General features: G+C 42.8%; 1 protein-coding gene across 1 annotated transcript; it reads right to left on the bottom strand.

Annotated features, from left to right (window-relative positions):
• Nucleotides 1-246: 246 nt before the first annotated feature.
• On the bottom strand, nt 247-14,106 carry ANKRD33B (ankyrin repeat domain 33B). The gene is made up of 3 exons (XM_035894151.1): nt 13,983-14,106; nt 8,203-8,343; nt 247-1,097 (listed from the first exon to the last, which is right to left on the bottom strand). Exons 2-3 carry the CDS (start codon nt 8,255-8,257, stop codon nt 247-249), a joined length of 906 nt encoding a protein of 301 aa, XP_035750044.1. The 5' UTR covers nt 8,258-8,343; nt 13,983-14,106.
• Between the last annotated feature and the right edge of the window lie 3,938 nt (nt 14,107-18,044).

The raw sequence follows: 18,044 nt of genomic DNA, 5'->3' as shown, positions 1-18,044 counted from the left end.
GAAGGGCTTGCAGCACTTAAAACTTCCTATCAACAGCCAACAGGTAAACTCACTAAGTCTTCCACCTCAAAATACCTTCACGGTCCCCACTGCGGCATAGCCCTTGCCCTGTTTCTGCACCTTAAGGGCCAGTATGCAGTATTCCAGCTCCACGAGCAGCGGGCATGCGCAAAGGCATGCAGTCTGTTATCTTGCTCCGATAACAAGACTTACGGCTCCAAAACCTTCTCAGCGACTGCCTTTAAATCAGGTCCTGCATCTGGCAGGAGACACCTGCCTCTGCTTTTGAGCCTCTGCTGCTTTTTTCTTCTCCTGTTCCTCAGCCTTCTTCCGCTCCTCTTTCAGCTCCTTGTATCTCCATTTGGGAATCTGCAAATAGGGGTCATCCTTCGCACTGCTCCTCCTTCTCACCTTTTCTGGCTGGAAGGTGGGTGGAGGAGCCTTGCTGATACGGACTTTGGGGATGACAAATCCCGGCCTGACGCTGCTCCGTCTAAGCAGGTGGAGGGGCAGGAGGCTTGCTTTCCTAGGGGCTACGGTGCTCACTTGAGAGACTGCAAGGCTGATGGGCTGCAGGCTGGCCCGCCGGTCCTTCTTCTTGGGGATCAGCGTGACTTTGGAGTTCTGAAATAGCTTCTCGTAGCTGCTAAAGTGGTCTTTGTCCTGAGATCGGATCTCCTCGGCTCTCTGCTTCCTAAGGATTTCTTGCACAGCCAGTCTGCGTTTCCCCACGGAAGGCGGGCTGCCTGGGCACACAGTCCGGCAGGACAGAGCAATGAAAGGACTGCTCAAGCTTGTTGTCACCTTCACCATGTGATCAAGGACCCCATCTTCTTCTGGGCCATAGAAAGACCGGAATGTGACAGCTGCCCTCATGCACTCAGAAATCCTCTGTAAACAGCTTTTTGGCTCTGCAGCCTTGGCAAGAAGTTCCTTCATCTTTGGCCATTCTGGTTTATACTGATCACAGAACTGTTCTGGGCATGGCCTGTCCATCAGCTTTTGCATGATGAAGGCAGATTCTGACCTTCCTGTGTAACAAGCCCATTCCCATGAAGTCAGTCCACGGCTTGGGTCAGTCGCATGAACATTTGCCCCTCAAAGAAAAGAAAAACAATTAGTTTTAATTAATGAAACTGCTCACACTTTTGTTCCTATGATCGGAGTTGAAGCAGGCAGATCCCTGCAAGAAAATGTCACACATGATTCACTCACTACAATATTTGTGTCAAAATGAACATGCAATAAAGATAGATCATGGTTGCTGACTTTGAACTTCTGATTTGTTTAAAAAAAGTAAAAAAAAAAAAATTAAGGCTGTATGTAGGAAATTCTCTTACACCAATGCAAAGAATGAGCTAATGAGTTTCAACTGCATTGAATGTTGCTTGCCATTTTAAAATCCATTCAGTCAGGCTTGTAAGAAAAGTGGTGACTATGGGAAAAAGCAATTCTGCACACAGGAATCCTTCTCACACAGAATAATGGACTTTGCACTGATCGCTGCCACTCAGGAGAGAATGATCACAAGTTCCTTGAAAATATCAACTCAGTGCTCACTAGGGGCCAAAATAGCAAATAATATACAAGGAATTTCTAGGAACACATTAAAAAAATGGGGGGAAAAAAAAGGAAGAAAACCAGAAAACACCAGATGGACAATTCAGGTTCTCTTATCTCTGAAAGGACACCGTAGAATCAGGGAAAGTTGAGAGGATGGTGACAAGGGTGATGAAATATAAGGGAAGTTTCCATACATTTCGTGGGCGAGATGGACCTTCAGTCTGAGCCCAGAAGAGCTGCTCTCATCGGCCTTGGATTACCACCCCCAAGGAAATGAAGCACTTGTTAGCAAACACATGCTATTGCTATTATCCCCAGGTGGACCAGTCATAACAGGACACTGGGACGCATGCTAGACAGCAGAGGCTTAGGCATTTGAAGTACTGTTTTAGGTCCTGGAAATAAATTATTTCTAGTGAGTATTATCTTTCAGCCTGTCCTTCGCCCATCCCCAAATTATCATCTTTATCCATCCAGCTCTGATGTCTGTCCCCATGACCATTCTTTCTTCTCATATTTTTCTGTGTGCTTTTCCAGCTCTGCCTCCCTTTTGATCTCTCCATGTTCCCATAAGTCCCCTCACATGGGCTTCTGGCCCTTGTTCTTCACTCTTTTGCTTTCAGGTGGGGTTACTTCTTCTTCTCCAGGGCACCTGGCTGCCTGAAGAGAGGATACAAGACTAACAGGAGGAGCAAGCATCCTAGTCTGCTCTACGGTATCCTTTTACACCTTCTGTAGTACTATATCCAATGCTGCCACATTCTCTGGCAACCAGAAAATCAAAGGGAAGTCCTCTCAGCCCTGGCATTAGGGTGGAGCGTGGGCATTTGTCAATGAGGATGTCACGTCCCCGGTTCTGCTCACACAGAGGAGCTCTGTAAAGGACAGGGGAAGCTCAAAACAGGCAGCACCTTCGGAAGAATTGCTACAGAACAAGGAGCAGCAACAAGTGGTTTTGGAAGCTGAAGTTAGCAAGAGGCTGTTGCAAAGGACCAGCACATTGCAGCTCATGATGGCTAAAGGGCACAGAAGATCTGTCCAAAAACTGGCTTGCTGTCGCCAATCAGAAATAATCTCAGAGGCATGATGGGGACTTGGCAGCAGCATCATGGCCTCTGCATTGCATCCAAGTGATCCTGGACATCCCGCCCAGGCACATACATCTTGGTGTTTGAGAATACATGGGTATGTGGGTGAATAAATGACATCAATAGCAGAATGAGTGTGAGTGAATACTCTCTGGTTTCAGGCAGTCATGTTCTTAAGCTGCAAATGCTTTGCTTTATATTCTGCCTTTAAACTTCAGCCGATCCCAGATGGAGCTTTGTGTCCTCTGGAATGGTGACTCTGTTCAGCAGATCTTCATCACGTTCCCTGGGACAGGCATGGGCACTTTGCCCAGCTGCTTTCAACATAACTGAGCTCTTTAACATTCACGTGTGGTTTACACGTATCACTGGCCCTGTAGATAATTTCTGGGTTTCTTGATAGAGTTTCAAGCTGGGCTATGAACAGGCTACAGCATTTGACTTCTTGAGGGGCTTCTCTATCAGCTGAAGCACCATTTTCAAACAGCCAACACAAAGCTGACCTACACAGATCTCACCACAAAAGACAAGACGTCTCTCCCGTTGTTTTGGAAGAGGGAGATGTCCAGAGACCAAGACCTGAGGAAAAGGCCAGAGAAACATCATGATAAATTATTTTTTTCAGGGTGGATTATCTTGGTGACAGCATTTCAAACTAACATGAGGGGGACTAGATATAAGGAATGGTAACCAGGAACCAGTTTGCAATGGCTCCGGTATAACCTTTCCCACAAAGGATGTTTTGTCATTACAGAAAAACAGAGGAAAAGAAGAGCATGGGAAAAGTGATCAAAAGCTCAGTTTTAACTCTGTTAAGTACCAGTTGATTCCTAGGTCTCTGAAAAAAATCCCTACAAAGAGGATGCTAGAGACACAGAGCAAGAGTGAATGCGGATGGAGACATCCTAAGCAAGAGAGCTGATCTCAGTTTAAGTGTAGTTTAAGTGACTTTTGCAGAAACGATCACTCAGAGAGAAAGCACAGGGACACCACAGGGAGTCAAACACGGGGCCCAGACCGTAAGGCAGAGAGAAGACAAACATGAGGAAGATGTAATCAAGTCAAAGAGTTAATTAGCTGTGGACTGAAGACAGGATTGTGAGATCTCAAAAGCAGCAGGGTTTGACAAAGTTCATGACTGCAGAAGCTCTAGACAAACCAGAGGGGAGGAACGAAAACATACAAAGACATGTCCTCCTGCTCCACTAGACTGTTTTTGAACCATCGTACCCAAACTTCCTACCCCTGAATCTCTCCCAGCTAAGGCTAGCCTCTTGTCCTGTCCCCTTCTTAACGTTGGCCTGTGTCTTTGGTCCTTCCCACTAGAGCTGACTGGGAACATGGCAGATTACATGGAAGTTGTTTCTTTGCTGTACACGTAACAGGCGAGGATTTACTAAAAGGAAGCACTGTTAAAGGAATTGCCTCCAAATATAAATTTTAATGAACAGTATGCTCTGCTGGTAAACAAGCAAGAGGTATAGACAGCTGCTTACCATTGTCTTCAAGAAAAAGACATGTCGGCTCGGACGGGGCATGGATGTGGGACCTTGGATCAGACTTGTGCAAAAAGAGCTGTGTGAGAAAGAGCTCGCTGGGGGCTCCCCACCTTTGCTTGGGGGCTGCACTGAAGCTCGGATGCTCAGCTCTGGTCCTTGCCTGAGCTACATTGCAGCTGTGCCTGTGCCTGGCCACGCGCCTTGCAGATACAGACCCTGACCCACAGACTTAATTTCTTGTTTGACCTCAGACCTACCTTGTCTTTACAGACTTGCCTTGTCACCACGGGCTTGCCTGGTAATCACTGCAGTACTGACTAAGCCTGGTTATTGTCACCAGCCCTGCTCCATTTCTTCATGAAGCACCTTTGTTGATGAGGCTAGTGCCTCTCTGTGCCTTGTGGTCACCCTTGGCTCACCTTCCTTTAAGGAGAAGCCCACTCCTGCTGCTCCCTGACAGATGCGTCCCCAGGTGTTTCAGAAACTTTATCTCAGAAAACAATACTACAGAGTATGGGAATCCCAACCTTTCAACAGAAATCGATGCTGACTTTGTACCTCGTATCACAAAATCTCTTCTAAGGCGTCATTTACTGTAGTGGTATTGATTTTCTGTACAAATCAGGAGACGTTTCTGAACAAACTTGTCATTCAGTGGAATGCCTCATCTGGAAGAGACATGAATAGTCATGGCCCTTTTTAAATGTGATAGCAGTCTTACTGAACTAATTGCCATTTCAGTGTAAGAATAGTCTACAAGTTTTCTTTTAGGAAAACTGCATTTGCTACTTGCCTTGATTTTCCTACGAAAGTTACCCTGAAGACCATTTTCAGCACATCCTAGTGCTGTTCCCTTGGGATACCAATATCCTGTTTGAGAAGGTTTAATGTCCCTTGAGATGCAAAACTGACATCCTTGAGTTGAAACACAGGGGGTGACAGAGCTCAGGCATCTGTTACTGACCTGTTTGATATGCAGTATTTAAAGGCCAGTCTCCAGATCCATGGCCACTCCGACAACTTTACTAAAGTGGCGCTGAGCTTACACTGGAGATTACAGCAGGGCTTGACACGTGCATTACGACCGGCGTTTCTGCACTCCCACTTGGGCTGGCTGGCTTGCTGAAGTCTGGCAGCAGCGCGGTCCTGGCAGAGCAGCAGCCTGTGACAAAACTGCCGAGGAGCGACCAGGCTCCCCCCCTTTACTGGCTGTGCACTCACGAACAGCAAATTCACATGTTCCAAAGACTCGCTTTGAAAGAGCAAACATCATGGCCAAGTGTCTCAGAGCGCCTTAATCTTGTGAACCGCCAGCCTGTGACAAAACTGCTGAGGAGCGACCAGGCTCCCCCCCTTACTGGCTGTGCACTCACGAACAGCAAATTCACATGTTCCAAAGACTCGCTTTGAAAGAGCAAACATCATGGCCAAGTGTCTCAGAGCGCCTTAATCTTGTAGTGATTGACCTTGGCCACCCTCCAGGAACTCAAATTTCGGAAAGAGCAGTCATTTTGACAATCCAGCTCCAACCATCTGTCGCACGTTGCCATACCTCTTCCCCATCTGACTGTGTTAAATCCATGCTTAGGTGCCTAGGAAGGCGAGTTATTTTCCTTTACTGACCTCCTGCATTGCCGTAAGTAGGTGCCAGTCAATAAAGGTCTTACTCAACCCACTAAACAGATACTGGGTTTAAAAACCGCCTGGCTGTATTCTAAAGACATGTACCTGCTTAGTAGCTATGCAAGTAGACCCACAGCTGATGATGGGTGTTTTCCCCCTATATTTCCATGAATTCTTATGTTTTAACATAAAATGTTGCTGGTTTATTTGTGAAACTGATTTTTTTCATCAAATCTTGTAGCAACAATTTCTTTCACCTTCTTCAGCAAACCAGCACTTTATTGTCAGCAGCCACTCAGTACCCCTTAAGCCCCAAACTACTTCTAAATCCATTCTGAATGAGCAGCTCCCTCCCTCCCTACGTTTCACCAGGCTGTGCAGTGCTAAAAAATGGTCAGATATTAAAATGGGTGCAGTGCTAAAAAATAACTCCCTTTGTGGCCCCTATTTTGAGCTGAAAATGTGAAGAACTGCAAAATACTCACCAAAACAAGTATATAAACTGCAATTTAGAAACTCAGAGTATATTAACTCTACGCCTCTTTAGTCAATGGACAATCTTTGGTATCCTCACTATCTCTGATGCACAAACAGGCTGATACAACTTTCTGTACGTAAACTCAATATGGAGGCTAGCAAAACCATTTTCTGGCTTGCTAAAGGTTTGTTCTCCCCAGCATTCTGTTTTCTTATGAATCATGAAAGCAAGAAGGTGCCTATTCAGATGCCACAGGCAGCAACCACATAGTGAACTCTGATATCAATACTTTTTGTACAAGAAGTAAAATAACAAGGACTGAGTTATCTACAAAGATGGAAAGGTGGTGAAATCACTTCTAGTGACCAAAAGAACAAGCTTCCATCAGATCTCCAGTGATAATAGTAGAAAACCATAATACTGTAAGGTCGATTTGACAAGTCATAAAGTCTTGGGATTGAAGTTTCATTTTAAGTGGTAATTTATGACAGGCACTGAAAAATTCTGAACTAGCATCTGCACAAAGTATGTGTTAGTCCAGAAAGTGCATCTGTATCTAGAAGTACTCTAGCTCTGACAAGCATTTTATGATTTTCTTTCTTAAAAATTTAACTCCAAAATGAATGATCTGACTCCAAAGCCTTGATTCCAGTATAAGAGGCTACAGAACCTTGCAGAAAATAGCGTGCTGGTTACCACATCTTTCCAACATTTTCTGTGTCATACCAACATCCAGAAACTGGATATTATGAAAATGAATGAAAGCAGTATCGCAATGCTTGATAAATGCCTGAGACGTAAAATATTCAGATTATGAGGGGTTAGACTTCTGTAACAGCAAAATGACTGAAATAAACTACTTATTCAAGACCTCTCTCAGTGAAATGGACCTGTGGGATTCTCAGTCCAGACAGTAAAAATATTCAGATGCAATCTGTTATAATTTCCATAATATTTAATTTGTGTGAAATATCTGCAACTGTAACACAAGAATATATACTAATATATACTAGTTAGTTAATTATCATCTCATAATTAATAAACCAATTACTTAATATAATAAAAAAATACAACATCATGGCTAAAAGGTGCTGTATGCTGGGACTGCTACTATACAGGCTGTTGCCCCAATGCCTCTCGCCCTTCCAAGCTCCCTCTCCCAGGACCCCTTCACCTCGCAATGCATGCATCTGGAAATTCAACCGCAGTCAAGAGCCAACAGCAAGAAATGTATTTCCTATTCTCAGATGTGAAGAGAGGCAGGTGGGCAGAGAAGGACCTGCTCACTCCCTGTGCCATGACTCCCTCCTTGCAGCAGATACAGCCCTGCTGGTGCCTTGCTGCCCATAAACCTGGAGACCCAACTCAGATCTGTAGAGGGGTTAGAAAGAGAGGTTATTCCCTCTGTTGCCAAATTTCCCACCAATGTCCCCTGTGGGCTATGAACCCTACACCCAACTCTCCTGACATGAGCCAGAGCCCCCAGAGCTCTCCACTCCCTGCCCCAGGACCTGCCATAGTTGGAGGGAGAGGTGGAGGTCTGGATGGTCCCACCACCATCATGCACCCTTGCCCTGTCACACTCACAGAGCTGGCAGCAAAAGACCTGCGTGCCTTTCCCAGCTGTGTCATGTGTCATTAACTCCTTGTCTACGAATCTTGATGATCACACTCCCCAAACTCTCCTGGAGGCAATGAATCTCACCCTGAGAGCTCTTGGAGGATCCTGGAAGAGTTTCCACAGGCAAACTGAGTGCTCCTGCATGTGCAGCACATGGCTTTGCCGCCTTGTCTATGACTTATTTAAAAGCGCACCCATTTCCAGGGAAGGCTGCACCACACCTCTCAGAGTAAACACACCAAGAGCCAATTTTCTTCTTGGTGTTTGCGTGTGACTGTCTAGCATTTACAGGCAGATGAGGATGAAGAAGCAGCAAAGCACTTTGCATACCTGCCAACATCAAGGCTTTCACGCATTCAGTTCGGCCCTGCATCGCAGACTTCATCAGTGCTGTGAATCCAAACACATTCCTCTTCTCAATATCAAGCCCGGGAAAATAGTTCAACAAATAGTTTGTAATGGTTATGTGCCCTTTAAAGAAATGAAAAAGCAGAGAAAATATGTCACAGAATTAAGGCGCTGTCTCAAGGTTAAACCAAAAATTACTCCTGCAGGTTTGATAACTGGAAAAGTGCCAATAACTAGTAAGATATCTTTTCTTCGTATCCTCTTCCTCTCATTGCAGCCACTAGCCTTAGGCTTAAGTGGCACTGACTTGTGGCCAGAGTGTTGGGCTAGAAGCCTGGAAAGCTGGGTTCCCACCTTCTCTCCAGATGCTCTCCTCTCTGAAAAGTCAGTTTAAGGTAAGGGAATAATTGAAAACCGGAGGTGGTCACTCTGAGGCTGCAAGGGGCCTCAGTTTCCTGACTCAGTGAGCAGCACTGCAAAGAGAATTCCTACAGCTTATGGAAGACCCATCACCTGGGTGAAATGACTGCAAAAGTTCAGTTTTTTCCCTCCCCTGGTAAATTTGAGCCTTACCATAACGGTGCTTCATTAAAAAGTGGTTACATGTGGTAGTTCCAGCCAATACTACTAACCAACCATGCCAGGCCTGATACAGGACAAAGAAATATTTTGTGTGGAATCCCACATTTTTATTTTTCCATCTGACGGAGTAAAGCCACTTGTCTACTCTCCAGCAACGGGCAAATGGGGCTGATGTTCAGTTTTGTTAGTAAAATAAATGACTTGAGTTCTGTTTCTAAAAGCAACTGTTGCTGCCATTCATGTGCCTTGTGCACCAGGATAACTGGTGTCAGCAAGGGCGTACTGAGTAGTTGAAGACATCTCTGGCTAAATGGTTGGAAGGCCAATTAAAACATCAAGTCTTTATAATTGGACTATCAGAACAAGACAAGTATCTAGTGCCATTATGACTCATTCAAAACAGTTTTCCCTTCACTTGTCATTCATTTTATGATGCTTTGACGCTTTATAAAATAATGCAGTCTGTCAGGCAGCTGCAACAATTACAATTTAATTACTAGGAGCTGTAAAAATATTCTCTCATCTCACTCTGCAGTCCAGCTGAATATTCTGTGATGCATGTCATTCAAATTCATCTAGAAATGTTATTGAGGCAGATTATAATTCATACAGGACAATTTTTAAAGTCTATAGTGTCACATCTGGTGCAGATTTCATCAGCAGTTGCTTTGCACCAACACAGTCCTGCATTCACTTTGGAAAGCAAGTTAAGAAAATCTTTACCAATTAATTTAAGATGCTTTCTGGTGTTACTCTTCATCTCCTAGAATTTGCTGGACTCTGCTACCTTGCTGCGTAACTGGAAACTCTCCTGAAACTTGAGCAGATGTAGAGATAGTGCAGATCAGCTCAGCAATGCCAGAAAAAAACACGTAAGGATCTCCCTGAACCTTGCGCAGTCTGATGCCAATGAAATATAAAGATACAGCAAACTGCAACAAACTGAACAAAGCAAAAGTGGACAGAGTTCAAGGCAGGATCAAGTGACCTAGTCCTGCTTACTCAATACAGAGGCTTCAGCTTCACTGATTTTATGGCATAAGATCAAATCCTAACAGGGTATTCATTACTACCGGGAGAATCTTTGTCCCCACATTGTTTTGCATGACATGCTCTGTTTCACTGATGTACAGCGTACATCTTTGTGAAGGTTTGGAACAGCTAAAATACCACTTTGTGACCACAGAAAACAGAGACAGGAACTGAAACACAGAGAAATAATAAGATGGAAGACGTTTTGGCATTTATTACATTACTAAAGATGTTCTTCCCTTTGCCAAAAGTATAGCTGATATAAGAGAAGTTTTGCAAATCTGCGATGATCCTAAGAGTGAATCCTGAAAGACCTTGCTCAGCCAAAACTCTTCAGGGGACTACATGTGGCCTCAAATGAGACAGAAAAAAAACCAGCAATAAAATAACAAATAAAATTAAGAGGTTTGTGATTCTCAGAAGTTTTGTGTCTCAAGGATTCCTGCAAACCACTTCAGTTTTAATCTGCAGGAGCTTCTGTCCTCTGAGGTTTGCATCAAATTTCAAGTTCAAACAGATATCAGATTCAAAGCAAAACTCAGAGCTGCCAAGATTTTGTTCAAACTCTGTCATATGCTTTTGATTTAAGGCCATAAAGTTTGCTTTAGTTCTCCTGTGTCTGGGCGAACTAAAAGTCTGTATCTGTCTAAATCGTAAACTGGGCGAGTCTTCCATGATTTAAAGTCTGCTGTGAAAGCTGTATGCAGCTCTAAAATAAATTAGCCTGGCCTCGGCCAGCTTGGTCATACTGAATTTGTATCATGCTCCCGCTGTTTGTAAGCCAGACCTACCTTCTACCAGAACTGGCATGCTAAAGGTACATTTCTTCGCCTCGAGAGCCGTATTCAGAGATCAGCACAGATGTCTGTAGTAGCTTAATTCACTTAATTGCTGCCACAGAGGAAATGCATATAATGAGGACAATATTACCTAATAATCTATGGAATGCAGGCAGAAGGATAAGGTAAGGAGGATGCTCTGTCATGTAACATCACTGTTTAAAACTGCACCTGCAAAAAGCCTGTGTTTGGTCTATGAGTGGCGAACGCTTTCTGACGGATGGGTGGAACCGAAAACACCCAGAACCTTTTATCCTCTGAATGCTTTAGGTGGTTGTGTTCTCATGTCTCCCTTAATAAGCAGAAACTGGGATAACTTGTCAATTTGTGTTCCCAGCTCTACAGCCTTGCCCAAAACAGGTCCCTGCAACATAAACCATCCATACTTTGTGAGCAAATATGACTCTCCCTAAACACTGGTGTAGGCCAGTTACCATACGCTGCCACTGATGTAGCAATGTCCTCAGCAGCAGCAGAACCGAGAAAAAAATTTGAACGGAATTTCCCTCCCTTTTCCCTTTTTTGAAACCACTACCCTTCCTTCCTTTCTTCCCACTTGTTATGTCAATCTCTTGTTTGCATCGATCTCCCTTTTTTTTCTGCGTCATCCTTGTGCTGATGTTTAATGATTTTGCTTTAGTTTAACAGCATCACCACCCATTTCTGGGCACCACCTGCTGCAGGCTGCAACAACTGTACAGTTCTGGAAGGCAAGATCTCTTTGAGAAGGCATCCCACGTCTGTAAGAAACATTGAGAGAGCAAGTGAACAGACCAATTTTCAAACCTAAAATTTACACACTAAGCAGAGCACTTTGCGGTTATTTTTCTACACTAATATGCTTATTAAGAAAGTACTGCTTTTCACTCATTCCTCCAGCTCACCTTTCTCAGGTCAGCCCGTGCAGAAAAACTTGAGCTTTAAATACTTAAAGATGAGGATCTTAAATTACCAAAAGCAAATGGATATGAGGAACTGAATTCACTTCTCTTCTGAGACTCTAGCTAGTCTTTAAAATAATTCTATTTAGATCAAGCTGATGCTCAAATTTGAGCATCATGTCTCGGCAGTCAAGAAATGGCATAAGCAAGCGTGGATTTTAAACTCTTCTAGCAAAGGTAAAGAGGCTCCCCTGCCATCTCCCTTAGTACCTGTGCCTAGCATTACTGATGCAGCATCTGAAACAGACAGAGCGATCCCTCAGGGCAGCAGTCGCTTTCCCGTCCAGCTCCTCTTTGGGGTCTGGCCGTACGCGATGGCCCACCTGGTCCGTGGCTCATAACAGAAATGGCAGCACTTTCTGAAACCTTCTGGTATTGCCTTACAATCAACTGAAAAAATGTGGATTTCCTATTAGCTTCTCTACAGGAAAAACAATACTTTTGATATAAATAACAACGATCCCTCAAATAATTTATTTTGAAAAAAATATTGTTATTTCTGTGGCCTAATGGTAAAAAACCCCACATAAACCCTCCACTAAAGGAAAGCTCACATAAGCTTTGCTTTCAGTTCTTTATAATACACTGCTCAGTGTTACTACTTAACATTCAGCAATAATTAAACGGCATCTATTGCACCATAGCTCCTCTGGTTGCAATGTTAACCTCATGGTAATCTCCATTAACACTACAGCAGTATCTTGCGATAATGAATTAAATAACTGGTGCCAACATTGTAGCTCAGGATTATCACAAGCAGGGGAAAGCATCCAAGTTCTGAGGAGTCTGTATAAGCTTCTGCTGACTACAGTCATTTCCAGTTGCTTTGGGGATCAATAGCAAGTACTGGCAGGGAGCATCGAGTCAATGTCAGCCCTCTGGATTAATTCTGAGCTCATTATCATGAGTCATAAAGGTCAGGAAGGAGTCAGTGTTAAAGTTAAACCTTTTGTAGTCCAAATTTATATTAAGGCAGACAAATAAAGTAGGTTAGAGTTTTGGAGACTCCTCCACTTTCTTTGGAAAGCTACTATACTCATGACTTTGCTATGAAAGTGACAACTCTGGTCTCAATTCTTTTTTCCAGTATTCAAGACCTATCTCATAGTGGCTTCTTTAGCAGAGTTCATTTTTTTGGTACAACACAAAGCAAAGCTTGGTATTACCCGGAAATGTCTAGTGGCGATATTACTCAATTAAACTCCAAACCTAACTGCTCCAATCGTCAGACATGGTTGAAGCAGACACAGGATGTCCGTCAATGCTGCCTGATGGAAACTTGTTTCCCCCATCCAGCCAGAGAAGAACAGACAAGGTCTGGGAGGGAATGCTATGTCCCATGAACTCCTCCTGTATTCTTCATCAGTGAGAGAACATGATAAAGACCAAGTATGCGTTTCCTCATAAAGTGATTGCCTTTGAGGAGCACACTTGAGGGATGCAAAGGAAACGGTGGATGCAGCCCTTGGAACAGCTGTTGGACCACAAAGGGATAGCCCCCTTGGTCAAATTTTTCCTGATTCATATGCTTCAGCATTTTGTTAACACTTTTAAGAGAAGACTACAGCTTCCCTTGAAGGTCGAAGCACGGTGTTACAGTTTTAACAGAAATAATCGACTGATTGCTTTTTAACCATACACTTGAAACTGCTCTTTTGGGAGCATCTCTTACATTTATGTGATCTGTTACACTTGTTCACTGCATATTACCATGCTGGGAGGGATAAAAGAAAACCTGGGGATAAACTCTGCTCTCACTCCGGACTGCATCAGGATTAACATGGTCGATGTCAATATAATCAGTCTGTTATAAAAGCAGCATTGGCAAACACTGGATCCTGCTGAGACTATATAAATAGGGGTTTTTTTACTTCTAACTATGGAGTGGTTGAAGAATGTCTTAGCAGCTAAGACATTTCTTAATGATGATACATTTTCCTACAGCCAGTAACTACTACAGACCCACTGAGGTGGGTGTAACAAGCACGAGAAAAGAGATGCTATGAGCACTGATACAGCATGTTACACGTTGACTGGTTGCTTGCCAGAGCAAACATAGGATAGTAAGATTAAAGGAACAAAGTAGTATAGTACTGCATGCTTGGGGCAAGGTTTTCTTTATTTTTGAGTTAAAATAGTTAATGGCATCTACCTGAAATGTATAGCTTTTTCTGTCTTAATCCACTGGATAAATATTACCGTAGATTGATTAGTTCAAAGAAAATTATGACAAGCTTATTTGGGAGCAGGATTATTTTATGCAGACCAATTTCTTTCAGGGCTTTGACAAAAATCCTAAAAACAATAGCCACAACACACACACTCCTCTTAAGACCCTGTATTTAAGAGGTGAAACAAAGAGCCTTACCTGCCTGTGCAGCTGTAATTAGAGCCGTGTTCCCTTCGTTGTCCTGCCAGTTCACGTCAAGGTGAGGGCATTGTGCTAAGGCTATTACAATATCCACATAACCTTGGTAACAGGCAACGATAAGACCATTCTGTAAGTAAAATATAAAGAGAGAGTTAGGCTTGCCAGGCTCGGAAAAGTTCACTGAGGAAGCATACTAGTCTGTCTGTCTAGGTTGGGTTGTTGGTTTTTTCTTCCCAAATGAAGAACTGAGAAGGTATCAGCGTAACTAGTGATTAGCTCCAGGCACAATGTTCAGATCCAAAACACCGCTTTTTATCTCTGCCCTTTGGTGAGTAACATTTGGTATTCCTCAGAAATACCTAAGAGAGTAGGTATTACATTATGCTACTTGGAAAGTAACTGTTTATAAATGGCTTATGCTTATATGACTATATAATCTAGATCCAAATGAGAATAAATCAGATTTTATTATATAATAAAATGAACCCAGCAGGTAGGATGAACTGGACCTGATCTGAATATTAATTCTCTGCAAAACAACTGCTTGTTCTCTGTGGGGAAGTGGTGGGCAGGAGTCGTGTTCATACTGACTGTTGCTATCTTTAAATACTCCGGGTTTCCCATTATAACCAGACCTTTTTTATAATCATAAATAAAATAAAATTGCTTTTAGAGCTCCTGTTTGATGTGCTTTGTAACAGCTGGAAGCTGTAAAACTTCCAGGAGGAAGCCAAGCCAGAAGGTAGACCTTATAACTCAGCTTGGTACCCAGCTAGCATTTCACTCCACAGCAGCAAACTGACAGCTGCCCTGAAATACATCAAAACACACTTGTCGTTAATTAAATGGAAGTACGGTACTCACTCCCGGCTGCCCACTTGACCACTAGGATTAAAACCATTATCTCCAGTCCTCAGGGTTACTCGGGCAGCCCAGCGTTCATCTGCACGGGGCTGCTGGGCGTAGGGGAGGGCAGGTGCAGACAAACCAGTGCTGCCTGCGGTCCCCCGTCATTGCCAACGCGTGACTCAGTTTTCCTGAGCTCAGCATCAGTACCTGACTCCTGAACCCAACCTCCCTGGTAACCCTGCCTGCCTAAAACGTCCTCATGCAGACAGGCTGCAAGCTCATAACCACAAAAAGATCAGCAAGAAGGAGAACCCAGTTATGAAAACCGAATGGCCCACCCTGACACCTCACAGAATCATAGAATCACTTTGGTTGGAAAAGACCTTTAAGATCATCGAGTCCAACCTTTAACCTAACCCTGCCATCCCACCACTAAACCATGTCGCTCCATCGTTTTTCTGAGCTGGTCTTGCACAAACACTCTTTTTCTTTCTTTTCCCCAAGCACGCTACTGAGACAGAGCCATTCACCAAATGACAACAGCTGCGGTTTCTGATTCATTGTCATTATAACCAGTCAGTTAATATTTCTGTTTCATTGCTATTCTGGACAGTCCTTTTGGTTTAGGTGTCAAACAGCTTCATTAAGAAAAGAGGCAATGGCAAATCTTTGGGATGTTCACAGGCTAGGTACAGTATTTCTCAATTACATCTTTCAATTAAATTATGACTGTGATTTCTTTTATTCTGAATTCAGTCTTGTCCGCAGTATGAAAAAACACCCACCAGTGCTTTATAAAGAGCATCTCCATTTCTTTGCAAAGCACCTGTAATACTTCAAACCAGTCTATTGAAATTGTACAGAGGTTTCTGCTTAAAGAGAGAGAGAGAAATATACACATATAAATATTTATGACCTGAAATAGGTCACTAAAAAGTATGTACTCTCCTGGTGGGATTGCTCAGATTAATCCAAGTTTTACTACAATGCAATCATTCTTAGCTTTAAAAAAAATTGTCTTAGCAAGCACTTGGTAAGGACTTGAACATTATGTTGGTTAAAAATTCCATTTCTCACCTGATGTTCAGGATATGGGTCTTTACAATTCCCCAAAATCTGCAGATTTAAAACACCACCCAATCATTCGAAAAAAGGTCAATTGTTAATGATAGCAGAAAACTAAGTGTACAACAGGTTGAAGACCTAAAATTCTTGACAAGAAGGTAGATACTATCGTTCACTGGAAAATTTGGCATTTCTGAAGGGTGGTATTTTCAAAAAGCTGTAAGAATACCTTAGAGTCATTTTCATCTCTCATGGAAAAAAGCTGTTTCACTCAGTATCTGAAGGATTTTTTAACCATATATTTCACAGGACATTTTTATGTTCTAAGAGTATTTACCAGCTGTTCCAAAAAAAAAAAAAAAAGTTCATTTTTTGCTCTCTGTAAAAGAAAAACTGTAAACCAGCAAAACAAGCGATAAAAACCAACAAACATTAGCTCTTTTTTGTGAGAGGCTTTTGCATTACAGTATTTAGGGACTTTTGTCCTATTTTTAGTGGGTATCTCCATCAGCTGGAGGGCTAAAGGCATATCCAACATGTGCCGGCACTCTGATTTCAGCAGATATGAGACACAAACAATCTCAAACCCAGCCAATCTCATTCTCCGTTCTGAGTTTACAAACCAGAGGGATTACTTAGGTATCAACACTTTCTAACATTCATTTTCCAAAGATGCTATCAAAGACTGCTTGATTAAGGATAAGGAAAGGCAACAGAGAGTAGGAGCTTTCTGCGGGATTACAGGATGCAGTAACATGGAAAATCAGTTTTGGAGGGCGGCTGTACGAATCTGAAGCAGTTCAGGTAAGAGTGTGAGAAGCTGGTATCTGATGGAGTGTGCCCAGCGCTCCCTGGTTGAGAAGCAAAACAAGCCATCACACAAGGACATGAAAACAAGTCGTTTCACCGCCATGAGGTTCCCAGCACCGTCCAGGGCTGTGAAGCTTGATGCAAGTGCTCTCCGGTTACCCTCATCGGTGATGTGTTTCACAGGGAGGAGGGTGAGGCAGGCTGCTTGCTGAGCGACTGCTTTCCTTTGCATAACTCTTGCAAATGCAGCAGCTATTGAAATGAGGTGCAGGAGGCTACAGCTTTAGGATGAAAATTGCAATAAAACCCTGGATTCTACTGTTATTTCCCAAATCCTGCTTCAAGGATACCATGACAATTTATGGTTTCAGGTTGCTTTTTTTTTTTCTTTTCCTTTTTTTTCCCCCCCCCCCCTCTCTCTTTGCATCCATTCATCCATTTCTGGCCCTGTCTGTATTCTGCTTGCTGAAAGTTAGTACGAGCAGAGCAGCCAGGACGCACAATCAATCAATCAATCACAACATGAGTTATTTGTCTGGAATCTTTAACTTCGTATACCAATAAATACTATCATCCAAAGCCACAATATATTACAAACTCTTTCAACAATCCCAATTACTAAATATAACTGATACACAACAGCTTTCAGCAAACTGCTTTTTGAGGCAATCAGTAAAGCAGTAGTCTGTATCACAGCAGTCTACAGGAAAATGCAGCTGTGCACTTAATGTTTTTTTTTAAAGATAAAAACAAAGCAGTATAAATGAATTAGCTAGAAAATTCTGAACCTGAATAATCTGGTTATCCTTAGAAAAGAGATGACATTTTATCTCATTAGTGTTCTGCCAAGGCATCAATTATTCTGCTCTTCATGTGAAGGGTCATGGTGCAATTATGAAGTGGTCAGTGTATGTGGAAAAAATTATCTATTTTTTAAACTGAATCTTACTATTATTTTTCCAGTAGGATCAATTCTCATACATATTCACTACATGTGAAAGCTTCAGGAGAAGGAAGATTGATAATTCTTAAATGCACATCCACTCCCCAAGACTTCATCCTTTCTCCTTTAACAGCATCCTTTTCCCTCTCTTCCCTTTCATATGTCCTCAGCCACCACTTATTTTAAATCATAATAAAACCTCAAACTGTTCCCATTAATATATAATAATAATCAATTATTAGAAGGAGTAACTCTACATATGTCACAGCATGCAAGCACAGTATCCCTGCTTTTTAAGGACTCTTTTCTTAGTTCAGACCTGCTCTCTCCCGATCAGCAGCCAGGGTGCTGCCCGTCATTCTCCCAAGCCAATGAAACAGAACAGGCAAAAA

Source organism: Egretta garzetta, unplaced genomic scaffold (genome assembly GCF_000687185.1).
Source record: "Egretta garzetta isolate BGI_Z169 unplaced genomic scaffold, ASM68718v1 scaffold264, whole genome shotgun sequence".
NCBI classification, from domain to species: Eukaryota; Metazoa; Chordata; class Aves; order Pelecaniformes; family Ardeidae; genus Egretta; species Egretta garzetta.
This window is presented reverse-complemented; position numbering and strand designations above follow the sequence as displayed.

Coding starts and splice junctions, on each gene's coding strand:
- ANKRD33B (XM_035894151.1), bottom strand. CDS start 8,257: ATGAAGTCTGCGATGCAGGGCCGAACTGAATGCGTGAAAGCCTTGATG. Junction 1,098..8,202: donor GAAAGCCTTGATGTTGGCAG/GTATGCAAAGTG, acceptor CTTTTCTTTGAG/GGGCAAATGTTCATGCGACT.